Source organism: Bombus impatiens, unplaced genomic scaffold (assembly GCF_000188095.3).
Source record: "Bombus impatiens unplaced genomic scaffold, BIMP_2.2 scf_0129, whole genome shotgun sequence".
Taxonomy (NCBI): Eukaryota; Metazoa; Arthropoda; class Insecta; order Hymenoptera; family Apidae; genus Bombus; species Bombus impatiens.
The window spans coordinates 704,887-720,667 of NT_176548.1; the positions used below are offsets into that span (position 1 = coordinate 704,887).

At 44.6% G+C, this 15,781-nt stretch overlaps 1 protein-coding gene across 2 annotated transcripts in view; it reads left to right on the forward strand.

The window, feature by feature from the left end:
* Positions 1 to 752: 752 nt before the first annotated feature.
* Positions 753 to 15,781, forward strand: part of LOC100742292 (agrin) — an 18,983-nt gene continuing 3,954 nt past the window's right edge. The window contains exons 1-2 of one of the 2 annotated variants that reach the window (XM_012381220.3): positions 753 to 1,166; positions 15,419 to 15,535. In XM_012381220.3, the coding sequence (XP_012236643.1) occupies positions 1,112 to 1,166; positions 15,419 to 15,535 (172 nt within the window). In that variant the 5' untranslated portion in view covers positions 753 to 1,111. Of the gene's footprint in view, positions 1,167 to 15,108; positions 15,134 to 15,418; positions 15,536 to 15,781 lie in introns of those variants that run through there. The other variant, XM_024365084.2, reaches the window with a different exon arrangement.

Genomic DNA, 15,781 nt, shown 5'->3' on the forward strand with positions numbered 1-15,781 from the left:
TACCCGCGAAATCTCACTTAATTAATCACTATAGACGCGGAACACGATAGAGAACGCGAGCATAAAATGTTTCTCTCATCGTGGTGAATGCAATTCTTGTGCACCTGCACGTGAAATTAGTGGTTAGAATGTAAGTAGGAAAGGAGATTAATGTCGCTGTCGGTAACAAGAAAATTCCCCATAATCGTTCGATTAGAAAGTGCACCCGCTAAAATGTAAATGAACAACTGCATTGCCAGAATGGCGTCTTCATCGGCAAGCCGAGAATATTCTATACTTTTAATCATCTAACTTTCTCAGTCAGGTGCCACGCTAAATTTCCAGCCATTTCCTCTGATTCAGTCTTTTATTCTCGATAGGTTGATTTCGAAAAAAGAATTTGTTTTCCTACTATCTCGCGGTATAATATCTCTATAACTACTCTCCTTGTTCCAGATTCGTATCCGTGACCGAATATAAAACCATGCTTTGATACTGATGGTCTGTGGCGAATAAGGGTGAACGAGCACATCCGACGTCAGAAAGGTAGAGGGCCGTTCCTTGCAGATGAAGAAGAAGAAGTAGAAGAAGAAGACTAAGATATCTGATAGTGGAGGAGGAAGAGTTGGCCTAGAAACGGCGGTTCTCCGATCTCCGATCTGTTGGCGGATTTTCAGGCTTCTTCCCGTCGTTCCACCTCGTCCAGTTACCCCTCCTCCGTTTGACTGGCCGTCGTCGACGATGATGGTAATGGTAAATGGCCCATGGAGAGGCTCTCCAGTCCGCGCCTCCACTGGAAACGGGAGCACGCCACGTGAAAGTAGGAAGGGGAGGCTATAGCCGGAGCGACGTCGCTTCGTGCGCTTCAGTCGTTCGTGGACCTCGAAGGACGATAGAGGTCGAAGAGGGCACTTCCTCCTCTCCTTCCTCACGGCGCCACCACCATCACCTTCTCTACCATCTTTCCGCGCCTTCGGCCTTATCCTTCTTAACCGGTGGCGAGAGCACGAACGTCGTCTACGCACAATAAGATAATCGTTCGCAGCCGTCCGCCTACTAAAATTGACTTATAACGACGTCGTTGATACACGACCGTGGCAAACGTCCGAACGGATCGTCAACAGTACGAAGGATGCATCGTCACATCTCCCTTCTCGTTGGGATCATCTTGCTGTGTTGCCTCCAAGGTCGGTATCGCTTTTAACCTCTGCACTAGAATCGACCGATCGTGTTTCACTCTGGCGAAAGTCGCAACAGGTCAACCTGTCTTTACGTTCAGACATTCCTCTCTCTGTCCTCTGCTTTCCTTTTTTCTCTCTTCGTCCATGTTCGTCGTTATGTTCCCTCTCATTTTTTGTTCACCATAAAGCTGTTTCAGTGATTACGGTATTCTAGCCGAATTGATCGATAATTCGTTCCCGTCTACTGCGAGTTGTTTTAACGGTTTCACGGTTGACTAATTGAGAAATTAATGAACTCCACACGATACACGAACAGACGGGTCCATTCATTATTCCATGTAAAGCAGTCAGCCGTCCGATGGAGAGTAAAAGCATGCCCGGCGGTTCCTATTGGATGCATAATTGTGATCGATATTACGTTAAAATAGTTCGTCTAAAGAAATATTAGTATCAGGAGATCCGGTTACACGTGAATTTGAATTCTTAATTTCCGTTTTCGTTCTCCAATGTATTTCCTCTGCGTTCGACTTTTAGCTCATATCTGTCCCGACAGGTAGATAGTCGAACGTGTTGCGTTTGAATGGGAATTGATCTTATTAAATTGGGTCAGTTCAGCAGGAACGGCAAAATTCAAGCTTGCAAACAGCGTCGCGGCGCCAATGTGTTTCTTTTTAAAGAGGGGTACTCGTGTTCCTATATCGACATTTAAAGCCTATCTCTTTTTCTCTTTTTCTCGGCAAATAGCTTTGGTCAGAACACCCATTGAATTCTTGGCAGGAGGGAGCCAGTATCTCTCTATGGCCAAGTGCGATGCTCTTTCAACCGGAGGAAAAAAAGAACCATTGGTTTTTCGTTTTAATCTCCAGCACGCTCGCAGCCTCGTGCACGAGTCAACTCACAGGGCCGAGTTCCTTCCTCTTCCTTTCTCACTGATTTTATGTATACACTCCACGGTTGTCGAGCGTGTACCAGCGTTACTAAACTAGCGTAATTAATTGTAGCATTTTATATCTTGCTTTATCGACGACTAAGTCATCCACGTCTATTTAGTGATTTTAGTCTATCGAGTGATTTTTAATTAATTTACTAAATGAAATAGCAGGAGCGGGGTATCTCTGCCAAAATAATATTCCCATGGGATCTTCTGGATGGGAATATCATACATTTTTACGCGAAAAACCTTCATCGAATAGTCTCGCTTTATCTTTAATCTCTATTATGTTGTTTTTTAAGTACGAGAATGCATATTCATTGCCATTAGGAGTAGGCTAATTTTATTACGTACCTTACGGTTAGTCTGCTGCGAATACGTAAAGGGTTCTGTAGAGACCAGGTCGAGTGTTCGACCAGGCACATGTAACTCGTAAAACGACGTTAGCCGGGCGGACTCGTCTAATTAAGTATGCTAATCGTCTAAAAATCTCGCTCGTATCAGCGACCCTGAAAATTTTACGGAACGAAGCATAAGGAAAGAAGTTGTCTCTTATAGCCCTCCTTGCGGCTTAACTTGTACAAATTACGAGACTGCATCCGATTAACGATAATACCATTTACATTTGTCGCTTGTAATAATAACAATAAGAAATAGGTAGTGCGAAGAATCCAGCAACGCCAACGTTATGTAGTTTCACTAGCTCATTAACTCGTTCAGCATGGTATTCTAATAAATATCATTAAGTTTTTAACGAGATTGCGTGTTAAAAGAAATTACAGGTGGGGCAATTGATTCGAGCATTTAGACGTTTATCATTTCTTTTCCAATGTCCTGTAGAACTTCCCTTCCAAAATTTAATCACCGTTGTAATTTCATGGCTTTAATATGTAGTAGATACTGTATGATGGCCTGTAGCAGGTAAATGGAGCCCGTTGCGTGAGCAAACATACGTAAGGGAAAATGAGCCGAAGTGTAATAACAGATGTCAAAAGAATAACAGGATTTATGCCCTTTTTTGCGAAACAGAAGGCATCGCCACAGAAATGCCCTTTTTTGAGATTTTTACCCTGCCATTAAGGCATAAGAAATACGATAGTAATCTGCGGTTCTCAAAAGAAGATTTCGTGTATTTCAAGTTTCTTCTTTGTCTCTTGAAATTTCGTTTCGGATACGTTTTTCCTCCTCGAAATCTCGTTTCCTCTCGTCATTTCTTTTACGTTCAACGAGAAGAGATATTTCTCTCGATGTCAGACCGTGTCTAAGGAATCTTTCCCCCTGTGATCGAATATCGCAATAAACAATATAAATTCCTCGGTGAGTGGTCCAGGAAGGAGACGTACGAGCAAATTTGTTCGACTCGATATCCAAGGGAGGATGCATGCTTTGAAGTTGTAGTAAACGTTTTATTATTACAAATCGTGAAACGTTTAGCCGATTGGTTCGCATTGAAAATAGTTTGAAAGCGTCTGAATAGCCGCGAGACGTTTCAATAAAAGATGATCCCTTAAAAGGTTTCGGTTCATTGACTTTTCAACGTGTTCAAATCCTCGTGACCCGGTTCCTCGTTATCCGTCCCTCGGGAAACTGTCGAGCTACAGATTAAATTTTCATTCGTATATAGTTTTCGCAAATGAAATTACTTGGACACAGAAAGAAAAGGATAGTAAAAAAAAAAAAAAGTGATGTTCACTGGCTTGTATTCTGTTGGTCCATCGTTCCATCGACTATGAAACGTGTTTTCACGCTTGGAAGGGTTTCGCGTTTACCCGAAGGGAAAAAGGGCATGCCGCTTCTCCAGTCAATTTCATATTTATTAATACGAGGATTAATAACCACCTGATGATCATGAATAAGCAAAAATGAGTCGGGTATGAGAAACATTATTCGTCAAATAGTAACGGTTGCATATTCGGCTTGATCTAATTCGATCGTTTAAATCGTTGATAATTAATTCATCGCACGAATAGTGCTGAATAATTGCGATCAATTACCATGCTAGGTTTGAACGTGACTGTCAGAAAAGCGGAAAACATTGCGCGCGTGCTAATTAACGTTGTTCTGTAATTATATGTATAACGAACGATTACCGATTCAAACATCCTGTTCAGCGGTATCCAAAGGAAACTCAATTACCTTTGCACGCATGGAAATCGTTTGTAATTAAAAGAAAAAAAGATAAGAAACGAGCTCAAAGAAAAAGTGTACAAACTCTGTAAAGAAATGGATCGTCTCACGGTCGGTGATGACCACGCCTACGCTTCGTACGAAACACCAAGTTTTTATGTTACGCGTCCTTCGACTTGAACAGTAATTTCTTTCTTTGAAGATCGGCCAGCCTCTTACCGTTATTCGAAAATGCTTAGAAAATATTTGTACGGCCTGGTTCTGTGACACCAAAACTGGGCAATGGCTGCATTTCACGTCGTTAGACAGAGATCTTATGCTACACCTCCAATTTTGACCAATTTCTCTCTTCTTTCTTTCACATTGTAAATAATTCCGATAGAACACACCGTAAAATCGTCGAGCTTAAAATATCTCTGAACGAATTATCGTGATACAAGGGTAGGAACTTAAATTCACGAAAAATTCTTGTCGCGTAATAGCTTATAGTTGTAACTGTGGTTCAAAAGTCGAACAGACTGCTAAGTAAACGGTGCTGGAGAGATGCGTAAGTACGATTTTATGCTAAGTGGAAAGTCGTCCGGGCGCAGGTTGTGTACCATCGGTTGGAAGCACGCAGCGGAGATACTATCGAAACAGTTTCCTCGTCGTATGTGGACGGTATTTGCACACCGTGCAGCTCCTAAGAAACGTAAATTATTCATTAAACCCGCGAACGAAACGTAGTCACGTTCTCGTTTGTCTAGCGTCAATTTTTCGTCTTAGTGCTGGTTGAGAGTCAGTAAGGAATCTCCTTCTTTCGGTTTTCATTCAGGATGTTCTCCCCGATGCCACAGTGAAACGTGTATTAAAACACTTTCGCGGCGGCGGATCGCACCTTTCACTAGAAATTAGATTAAACGGCGCAACTACTTCCACGTATCTCTTTCAAGAGCATGTGTTTTTCTTTTTCACCTACATTGAGCACGTACGCGCTATTTCGTTCGTACAATGAGGCCCCGTGCCGCGTTTAATGGAACGTATCGGGGAATCTAGTACATCTAGCGTTTGAATTAGATTGGTACCAGCAGGCCACGCTATTCTTTTCATTCGACTTTTGTGTATCGTGCTTATCTTTCATCATCATCATGACTGCTGCGATATTTATTCAGAGCTTTCATCCGTTCTCTACTTTTTACTAATCGCGTTACAGGTAAATTAATTGAATAAGAGAAAGGTGTTGGTCTGTGCCAGGCGTATAGCGTGCCAAGATAAAAATAATGAAAGAAAGAGGTGCAGTAGATCATTGGATAAAACGAAAGCATAAATATCGTTCTACTTTAGACATGAATTAGCATTATGGCAAAGAATGCATACGTGATTTCACGACAATAGTACTTAGTCGTTCGTGATTAAACGCGATCGTTTATACCGACAATTACCGTTTACCTACTATCGTCACAGAGTTTGAGATTTCATTTGGATTTGACAGTTTGAACGTTAATTGATCGCGGAAAACGGCAAACGATACGCGAGTGGACGATGCCATTCCGCCACTGCCCGCTGTTTCGCGTTATTGCATCGTCAATCATCTTTATGAAATCGTTACGATAGATCACTATCTGCCGAACAGATTCTACTGTCGGTTCGAGCAGTTCGGTGAAAAATGGGAAGTCATCGTTTTAATCGTCGGTTCGGCGAATGAACCCTCGGATGGTTTTGCTCTTGTTCTCGAGTCTAGCTTGTTCTTCTCGTGATTAGGTTCTCGCGGGGATGTAGGAGGTCGTTAAGGATCGTACGACGATCGATCAAAGTTGAATAGAGCTTGCGAGTCAACCTTGAACGTCTCTGGAGCGCAATCTGATCCTTGATTCCGCGGTATTGTGCTCCGTTCGATCGATAAACCAAACCAGTCAGTTGTCCTTTCGGGAACGACACCGTTACCGTAGCTCGATTCATCCGCCGATGCTTGACTTACTTCGCTGACCTGAAGACCCAGTGAACGTGTACTCGTGAATTTCAAACTCGTGTGTCGTTCATTCCCAATTCTTCATCCTCGACGGTCTAGTTGGCTGTTCATGTTACAACATTCCGAGACGGAATTGGCTTGTTGTCTAGCGTCAAACGCATTCCTTGACTTTAGCATTGAAATTCTTGGTTCGATTAAGGAAACTGGTCTGATCATTACGGCTGACATTAGAAGAAAAAGAGAGAGAGAGAGAGAGAGGGGGTAGATTAAGGTTGGCGTTAAGGATTAGCATAGCGTTCCTTCACGATCTTCTGCTAGTTTACAACTGATCTGAACAACGTGGACGAGAGCTGTATCAAGTTGTAAGCCGAAGCAATGGTAACCGGTAATGATATGCGCATAAAAGATTTCGTGTATACTTGCGGGAAAGTACTCGCTGAATGTGCGGTATTTACGCCCATGTGGCAACGAAATGCTCGTCACGTTCTTTCGATGTCAGCTGACTTCGAACGAATGTCCGCGTTAAAACGTGAAGATTCCTTGAGCTATCGGACCTTTTATTAGTGTCTTTCCGCGCGATGGCGAACGGTCGAGCTTGTTCACCGACGTCAACAATCGATTTGTAGTCGAGGAAGATACAACGAAGAAGGATCGAACGAAAAATACGATTGGACGAACGAGAAATACGAGGATACCGTCATAGTAAAGAAGATTATGGTAGTTGCAATTGGACAGGCGCAGAAATAAGATCCCCGTTTAACTTCCTCATACCGACTTCTCCTTTATTCTTCCACATATTTTCATCATCTAGCCGTAAAACGCAGGATTTAATATTTCGATACGGCTGCACCGAGACAGGATAGTTTTTCAGGCTGCCAATGTCCTCCAAGGAATCTGTTACAGGGATCGTATTAACGCGTTTCATTTGGCAATACCGTAACCGCACATTAACCATAACGAGAAGGCAAAGAGAAACAAGAACTCGTTAAAGCTTATCTATTTATTTTCAATACTATTGGAACATGTCTATCTATAGCTGTCGGTTTCACGCTCTACTTTTCTGGTTTCCACGTATCTAATGATTTCTCCGGATTTATTAGCAAAAAAGCAACGGAGCTATGACATGTTTCCTCATTTACGCGGCAAGAAATCACGCAAATGAGAAAGCCACGAGAGAGGAATGGAAAACAGAGACAATCCTGATTCCGGCCGATTATCGATCGCGTTCACTCGGTTGTTCCGCCAATAATAGTGCTGAGATCGTCAGTAGTCATTTTCACGATCGAGGGTTGTGAAACCCTGGCCTAGACTTAAGTAGGTATGGAGGTAAGGTCGAGGTCACTTTCATGATTCCTTCCTGTGGATGAACCACACGGGGATCGGTGTAAATTAATGGGCGCATGGTAGGTTAAAAGCTTTCGCTTCACTTGTAAGTATCAATGGAGCATCAACATCCGTGACGATTATTCCTGTCGGTCGATTAATTTTTCTCATTCAACCAATTTAGGTCCCAGTTAAGCCATATTCAACCGGTTGCATTAAATCACATTCTACTCTTCTAGTAAAAGAGAAAATGAATAGCAGTTTAGATTTGTAGCACGATTTTCGATTTAGCTATGATTCAAGAGTAAATGGAATCGGGGTCGCTTTCGATGTGCATCTTACGCGGTAAAACAGTTGTTAGCTCGTTCAACGAACACTGATTCAACCTCTCCGAGCTATCAATAGTATACTGCTAATTAAGGGTCGAGGTCGTTCTCGTTAAACGTAAAACGTTTATACCGCAATGAAACTCCTGGCTGATAGGCTGATTCTCCTAGACGTGTTTACATTCTATCAGTTAGATTACAAACAGATGCAAGATACAAGATTAGTAAATCGATATTGAAACTGCCAGATAATGGCCTTAGTGTTTGAAAATTTTCTATCCCCCCAAAAAAGGCGAATGAGGCAGTGACCATATTTCTCAGATTTTTATCGATCCTATCCGCGGTAGAGCTATTAGTCCTAAGAGGGCGCGTAAAAGTGAAATTTTCTTATCTAAAACCGTGCTCCCTGAATATACTACAATATCATTGATCATTCTGTCGATACTTTTAACGAAACCCACGTAGTTAATTCATAATATCCGGAAGGGAAGATTTTTCGAACTCCAAAAAGTCGAATGATTGGCTCGTGCGTCGTAGCTGAGAGGAAAGTCTACGTTCGTCGATAATTACCCTTTCTCTGAGATGCAGTGATGCGTTTCTTCTTAATCATTCGATATTCCGTCCTTCTTACCTCGTTTTACTCTAATTACTTTTAATATGCAATATCCTTAAACGCGAACGCGCAAGTACGCTTACCGTACACTTCTCACGCGGTCCCGTTCCCCTCTGGCACCCGCTATTCAATGAAAACTCTGCCAACCACCAGGCCCAAGAAAATCTCAAATTACATACGAAGGTTTATGCTTGCGACCACCAGATAAAACATCCTTATGGGATTTCAAAGGCTTTTACTACCTGCACGCGGATATTCAGCTAAAATGATGCACACTTTTAGACGTCGTAACTCATGTTCCCCGTGGCGCGAAATCGATCGTACGAATTGTCGGTAATGCATTCGCCACGTACGCCACGGAATTCCCATTCCGTGGAGATTTTATAGCGACAACTTTGACGAACCCGTAAAAGAACCGGCCTGGAATTCTTTATTCTCAGCAGGATAACGTTATGCACGAATCGCGCGTCTTCCTATTCCCGTTATCCAAATCTACGTGAAAAACGTAGACTCGTGTATATAAGTGTGTATCTCCGGCTGATGAAGACAGAGTCGAAAAAGTACAATTGGCTCGCGGCATGATCTTGTTCCTTACTGTTTCTTGATAGTTGGAATTTGACGAATAATCATCGTGCTCCACGTGTATATGTTCATTTATGCCTATGCAAAAGTATCATTCGCATTAGCGGTTTAGTCACGGTGCGGTGACGGTCCACTCGAATGTTATTCATTCACGGTTCAGAGCATCGACTAACATTTAAAGGATTCGTGGCAGCGAGCAGCAATTCCACGGTAACCGAGGTGTTAATACGAACTCGAGTTTAGCTGGCAACACATGTCAGACGAGGGTATTGGAATCCGACGAGTATCCATTTATATCATCGTTTTTATTTTATTGTGACGGCCGATAACGCGTACAAGTCTTGAGGACATCATACCGGTAGTCTGTAATGGTACTCGACGACACGAGCATCGAGGTGCAATTTCTGAAAAGATAAAACCGAACACGAAAATGATGTTCGATCCAGCACGCAATGCGCGGAAGAGAAAGGTAGGAAATCGCAGCACGCGACGGAACAGACGATTGAAATTTCAGCCGATCGCTGATCGAATCGTGGCAGGCACCATCGCAATTTTCCGTTCCGTATCGAACAGAGAAGTATGCGTACGCTTTGGAATTTTCACGCCGTGCGAGAAGAGCGGAGCACGACGAAAAAGCGCGCGGGCGATCGTGAAAAAAAAGTGGACATGTTCGCGGAGTAGGTTGGACCGTATATACACAGCAACATGTACGATCGATCGAAGGTTCCTCCGATGTAACGGATCGGCGTGAGCGAACGGTCGCGAGTGCACACGCGTTCACGTGCACGCTCGTGGGAGATCGAGCCGATCTGGGAGGTAGTTTTTCGCCCCAGTACTCCACTTACCACTCGCCACTTAAACCGAACACGACGATTTATGGAACGCAACTCGTTTGTCGTGTTCCTTCATGAACAGCGACACACATACTACCGTTTTTGCCGGTTGCTAGGGCCACGCGCTTCCTGCATTCTCTTCATCGGGATGCCCCGCATTATCGTATTTTGATAACACCGTATCGTTTGATTTTTTGCTCTGTCACTTTTTACGTCACTCCAGACGATCGATGAATGAAACGCTTTACTTTATTGTGATTGGTACGGCTACTTTATTACTATTACTATTTCCAACATGGTTTGCCGATCGTTTAAATTGTAAACGTCCTACGATTTCTAACGGCGAAGGTAATAAACGAGGATCTGAACAACACGGTTCAAGATTCAATTCCAGACCGCAAAATACACTTCTACCCTAGCGTTTGAAAATATCCTAAGTTTTAATTAATCGTTTGCGGTCTCTTTCGAAATACAAGTGCTTCGTAAATACAGTTATAGCAGAAGCTATATCGCCTAAACCGGTACTCCCTGATTAGCATTTATGAGCATTGTTTCGGCAAAAATCTAGCCACGAGGATCGTAGCCACCGTCTTCCCCGTAACAGACGTAGCCGTGATGCGTCGAGCCACCAACCACACGCGAAACCTGTTTTGATTAGCAGCTGTCAGCTAACTCATAATTAGCCGTTTCTCTGCTTGAAATATTTGGCGTGATACTGTGCATGTCTGTAATTCCGAGTATCTAAAACCAAACTGGCGGATGAAATTATTTCATAATTTTAATGCGAAATACCTGTTCGATTTATCGAGGAATTATACCGTGAAGCGAAGCTTGATTCGTCTTTATCGGTATCTTCGAACAGTCGCTAAACAGGCGATAAATCATCCGATTGCGACAACGCGACTTCGTCTTTTCCCGCGAATCGCGTTCGAACTGCTTCTTTACAACGTTATCGGAACAATGGCGTTGCTAGGCTGGAAACAAGATTGTTTCACTGCAATACGGAAGTACGCGACGATACAGACCGTCGTTAACGTCAGATTTTTTCGACACGGAAACACGGTCGATCAAAGATAAAGTATGGAACAATGATACCGGTTGTCGCGATACTTCGCAAACCTTTGCCGTGATAGTTCTGACAATATCCTCGTTCTTGATGCAACGTCTAACGTCCTAATAATTTCACCATTTCCGATCTCGATTTCGGAACAATCGACGCAAACGACGGGCCGCGGTTTAATCATGTCGACTCGTGTGCTCCATAACAGAAATAGAAGCTGGTTAATGCAATGCAGCGCGGATGTGTTACGAGACAATTCTAAGAGGCAGACGAGATCGTTTCACGGCGATAAAGAGGGCCGGTTACGTCGAGAAGATCGACCGAAGGTATACGTTCGAGAGGAGGTTGCACGAGAAACGAGCTGTGAGCTGAGCCTGGAATCACGGAACACGAACGACCTTACCGTGATTGTGACGCTATCGACTGAGAATGATTTACACGGTCGTTTCTTTCGTCCTAGCCGAGATACTGTCCTGCGCACGCGATCATACGCATACAGATCTCACGGGCAAGATCCCTGTTAGAATTAATGGATTACTATTCATGCCTGTCCCATCGTTACCGGGTGCTACTTCGTATGTACCGAAACGATCGTAAGATACCGATTTATTGGAATTTAATAGTCTTATCGATCATTGCCGCTTAACAGGTTTAGGTTTAAAAATGATTCGACGATAGATTGAAAGGATTCTGTATAGTTCTGCATAGAAGGACCATCAGTTATTCGAGTTTAAGGGAGAAAAGCGAGAAATCGCGCACGCTCAACTTACAGAATTAATCGGTCACGAGCACACACCACAATTTGTCAGGCGCTTGAATGTGTCGTTTGCTAAAATTCGTAGAAATATCGTTCCCAGTATTCGCCGACTATTTATCAACAAGCTGTATATGGCTATAATAACATGGTGGACGTTGTAACATTAATTAGATCGAACGCGAGTTGATTGGTTCGCGTAGATTTTGTGGGACGTTCGTTCCTCGTTTTCGCTCCGTCGCGGTCGCGGCATCGTCGTACGTACATTCTTCCTCGCGCTCCTTCGAATATATCTTGTTCCCAAGCGGAAGATGAGTTTCCATACGGTTTGATTTACGCGTAGTAAGCTACCTCGGACTTAATTGACATCTGCGACGTGAGCTTCGCGAGAGGCGTTCACATTTGTAAACGAATCATGGCCCGTTTAATTATCTAAGCTAGAATCGAAAGGTCTGTCATGCAACACAGTCGTCCGAGTGCGCTTCCAACCGCAACGTCCATCCAGTTCATCTAACCTACCGTTTTTCTGGCCGTGTCTCCAGGAGTAGCGACTAGGAAACAAGAACAAAAGCCGCAGTCCCGTACATTGTTCGTTTTATTTATGAGCCACAGCTTATTCGTATCAAATCGTTCCGGTTCGTTAAACAGATCCTTATTTCTCTGTTATCGATCTTCGAGAGCGGGATGCGAGCTGGCCGTGTTCCTCTCCCGGCTTCTCGTTTCGTGGACAAAAATCCAAGGAGCAGCATCCACCCGGTCGGCATGCATCCTTGCCGTGGTTCACCGACCCGCATATTTCTCCCTCCCCCTCCCCTCCCGCTCTTTCCCTGTCACACTCTTTCCTTCCTTTCCCCCTCACAGTCTCTCTTTTCCCCTCGATCCTTTCTCCTTTCCTTCGTCTCTTTCCGTTGCTCTCATTCCCTCTCGTTGGAGCAAGTGGCGGGCATCCACTGTACACCATACTCCGCATGCATGCACGCGCTAGCTCGTGCGACCCGTACATCTTCCACAGGGATATAATTCGATCTGCATTGTTCACCAATCGCCCCCTGACCAGACTGGTCGCTCCTCTATTGGCATAATTGATTCACTTAATCGCGTTCGTGGGAGTGACGGACACCTCCTTCAGCCGCCCATCAACGCCGCTAATCACACGTCCATTTGACCAACCGACGTCCGCTTCAAGGAAGAATCTCATTCTCTTCTTCTCCTTTGCTCTTTCGTCTGCTCTCTTTCGACTACTTCGGTCGTTTTCTTTCTTCGTCTTCACGCTCACGTTCTTCCCGTTCTTCCACTTGACGAGCTTTTGTGCTCTCTTCTGCTTGTTATCGTACGCACGAGGACTATAATAGTTTTTCTCGTAATCTACGTTTTCTTGCCTCCGTTCCTCCGACATAGACTTTTCTCTTTCTCGCGCGCGCCTCTGTTAATCAATGCCGACAATTTTATGCGACGCGATTCGGACCCATAAAATCTATGGCATACGGCAGTCTGGCTTCTCCTTTGAAATCTTTAGCGACCCACGTTGCCAACCCGTATCTCGTATGGTTCAAGGGGCTCTAAAATGTTCTATACTTCAGGAGAGATCGTGCACACCTTTCTCTCTCTCTCTCTCTCTCTCTCTCTCTCTCTCCTCTCTCTCTCCTCTCTCTCTCTCTCTCTCTCTCTCTCTCTCTCTCTCTCTCTCTCTCTCTCTCTCTCTCTCTCTCTCTCTCTCTCTCTCTCTCTCTCTCTCTCTCTCTCTCTCTCTCTCTCTCTCTCTCTCTCTCTCTCTCTCTCTCTCTCTCTCTCTCTCTCTCTCTCTCTCTCTCTCTCTCTCTCTCTCTCTCTCTCTCTCTCTCTCTCTCTCTCTCTCTCTCTCTCTCTCTCTCTCTCTCTCTCTCTCTCTCTCTCTCTCTCTCTCTCTCTCTCTCTCTCTCTCTCTCTCTCTCTCTCTCTCTCTCTCTCTCTCTCTCTCTCTCTCTCTCTCTCTCTCTCTCTCTCTCTCTCTCTCTCTCTCTCTCTCTCTCTCTCTCTCTCTCTCTCTCTCTCTCTCTCTCTCTCTCTCTCTCTCTCTCTCTCTCTTTATCTTAACGGAAATTCAATTTAGACATCTTCGCGGCGCGTAGGTACGCGTATCGCAACCGAGCTATATTAACCGATATCGTTCGATCGATAAATCGTAATCGTCGTAATTATGGAGAGCATACGCTCATAAAACTAGCATCATGCTTATCTCTGGCCGTATTCGGTTATTAACGTGCTTTGGCTCCCCGCGAAGCAGGAAGGAGTGTAACTCGATTATTACACGGAAAAAGGGTATAATATCAGCGATGTTCGCGGCGTCTTTGTGAGATACGGTGGCCGAGAACAGGAAGAACCACGGTCCCCTATATTACAATGCATATCGGCACTATCTCGTTCACTTTGTGAATTCGAGCGCAGATTCTCGGATTCAGCAAGCTACGAATTACCGTGGCAGGCGAACGGGATATCGGGCCGTTCGCCCTGATCGCGCGCGATTCCAGCAAATTGTATCCCGAGGAGAGTCTAACTCGATCGTTACGCGAAAGGAGCCGTCCTAGCCATTGCGATCCCTCCAAAAAAATCTTTACGAGCTCGAACGGATCCCGTCCGTCGTTCTTTCTCTGGCGTGGCGCACAGCGGTACGAAGCGTATGCGCGCGCGATGCGTGACCGCGATCGTAGATAAATTATCGAGTTGCGAGAACAGAGAACGAATCGTCCATTAAGCTCGTATTGTTCACTTGACATTCCGGTAACGACTAGAACGTACCGGTCTTGCAGAGATCTCTTAGGATCGTATGTATTTTTGCACTCTCGTACGTGGCATTTTCCGTGCACATTGCATATATTATCTCGGGCTAGAGAGAAGAAACCAGGCGAACTTTATATCTCAAAAAGTTATTCCGTGCGTCTGCCGATTAGTCACGTGACCGAGCTGCGTTTAAATTATTCTCTGGTTACGTTTAGCTGTCCGCTTTATCGGCATCGATGTAACTGCTCCTCGCGTCTTCTCCTCCTGTCGGTTATCTTTAACTGTACACCTCGATTTTATAATTTGTTACATATTATGCGAGCCGGTGTAGAACGACCGCAGTAAATCCCGTGTGCTGTTGACCCTGCGATCACTGGACCGAAACCAAGCCAGCGGACCCGGTGCAGTAGAGATATCTGCGCGGAGGGTCAGCAGGAAGCAATTAAAGTTTCGACAGAATCTCTGGGTTTAACGTTACCATTACACGTGGTTGCCACAAAAAAAGATTAGAGGACGATCCAGAAGGATCGAGAGACGAGCGCGGTCTATTCGCTTCTTCCTTTCCGGTTTGCTCGATTATTTTTAACTCGACCTTTCACGCTCCGGGATGAACACGATCCACGCGCAGATCCGCAGAACGCGGTTTTTTGATGCGATGCATCGTCGGTGCAGAAACGATCTAGGCTCCAATTACCAACGTTTCCTTTGATTCTTCGCAGGTATTTATCTTCTGCCAGTCACTTTCTTTCTTGGGCTTGCGCGTTCACCTTTCCATTGTAATTATGCCATTATGGCTAACGCTTACCGCTGGTTTAATAAAGAAGACCTTATACGTCTTGATGGCTCGCTATAAACCCAAGTAACAGTAAATGGCATTTCGTTTTACGATACCGTGTTGTACTTGGTCGCGAAAGGAGTAGCTGCGCTTGTTACTTTCTTTTCCCGAGAGATTGATCAAATGCTAACGAGGTCTTTCACAGTCTCTTGTACTAATTTCTGCGCAGATTTCGTGACCGGCGCCTGTCCCCGAATATGTCCGCCAAGCGGTGAACCAGTCTGCGGTAGCGACGGAGTGATCTACGCGTCCCAGTGTGAAATGCGGAAGAAGATGTGTGGAAAAGGTAAGGGGCCCCTTTTAACTGCGTAATAATTATGATTAGAAGATGCGTACGTGCGGTGAGGCATCGTCAGCGATTATCCAGTTGGTTTACAACGTCCGTCGAAGGGATGCATCGTCGACCAGCATCGAGACACTTGGTTCGTTCCCTCGTTTCGCGTGCTGAACGACCTTAAATCCTACTCCCCGGATGCCATTAACGATAATCTGTTAAGAGTAAACGCGGTACATTTCGCGCATCCGATGCAAC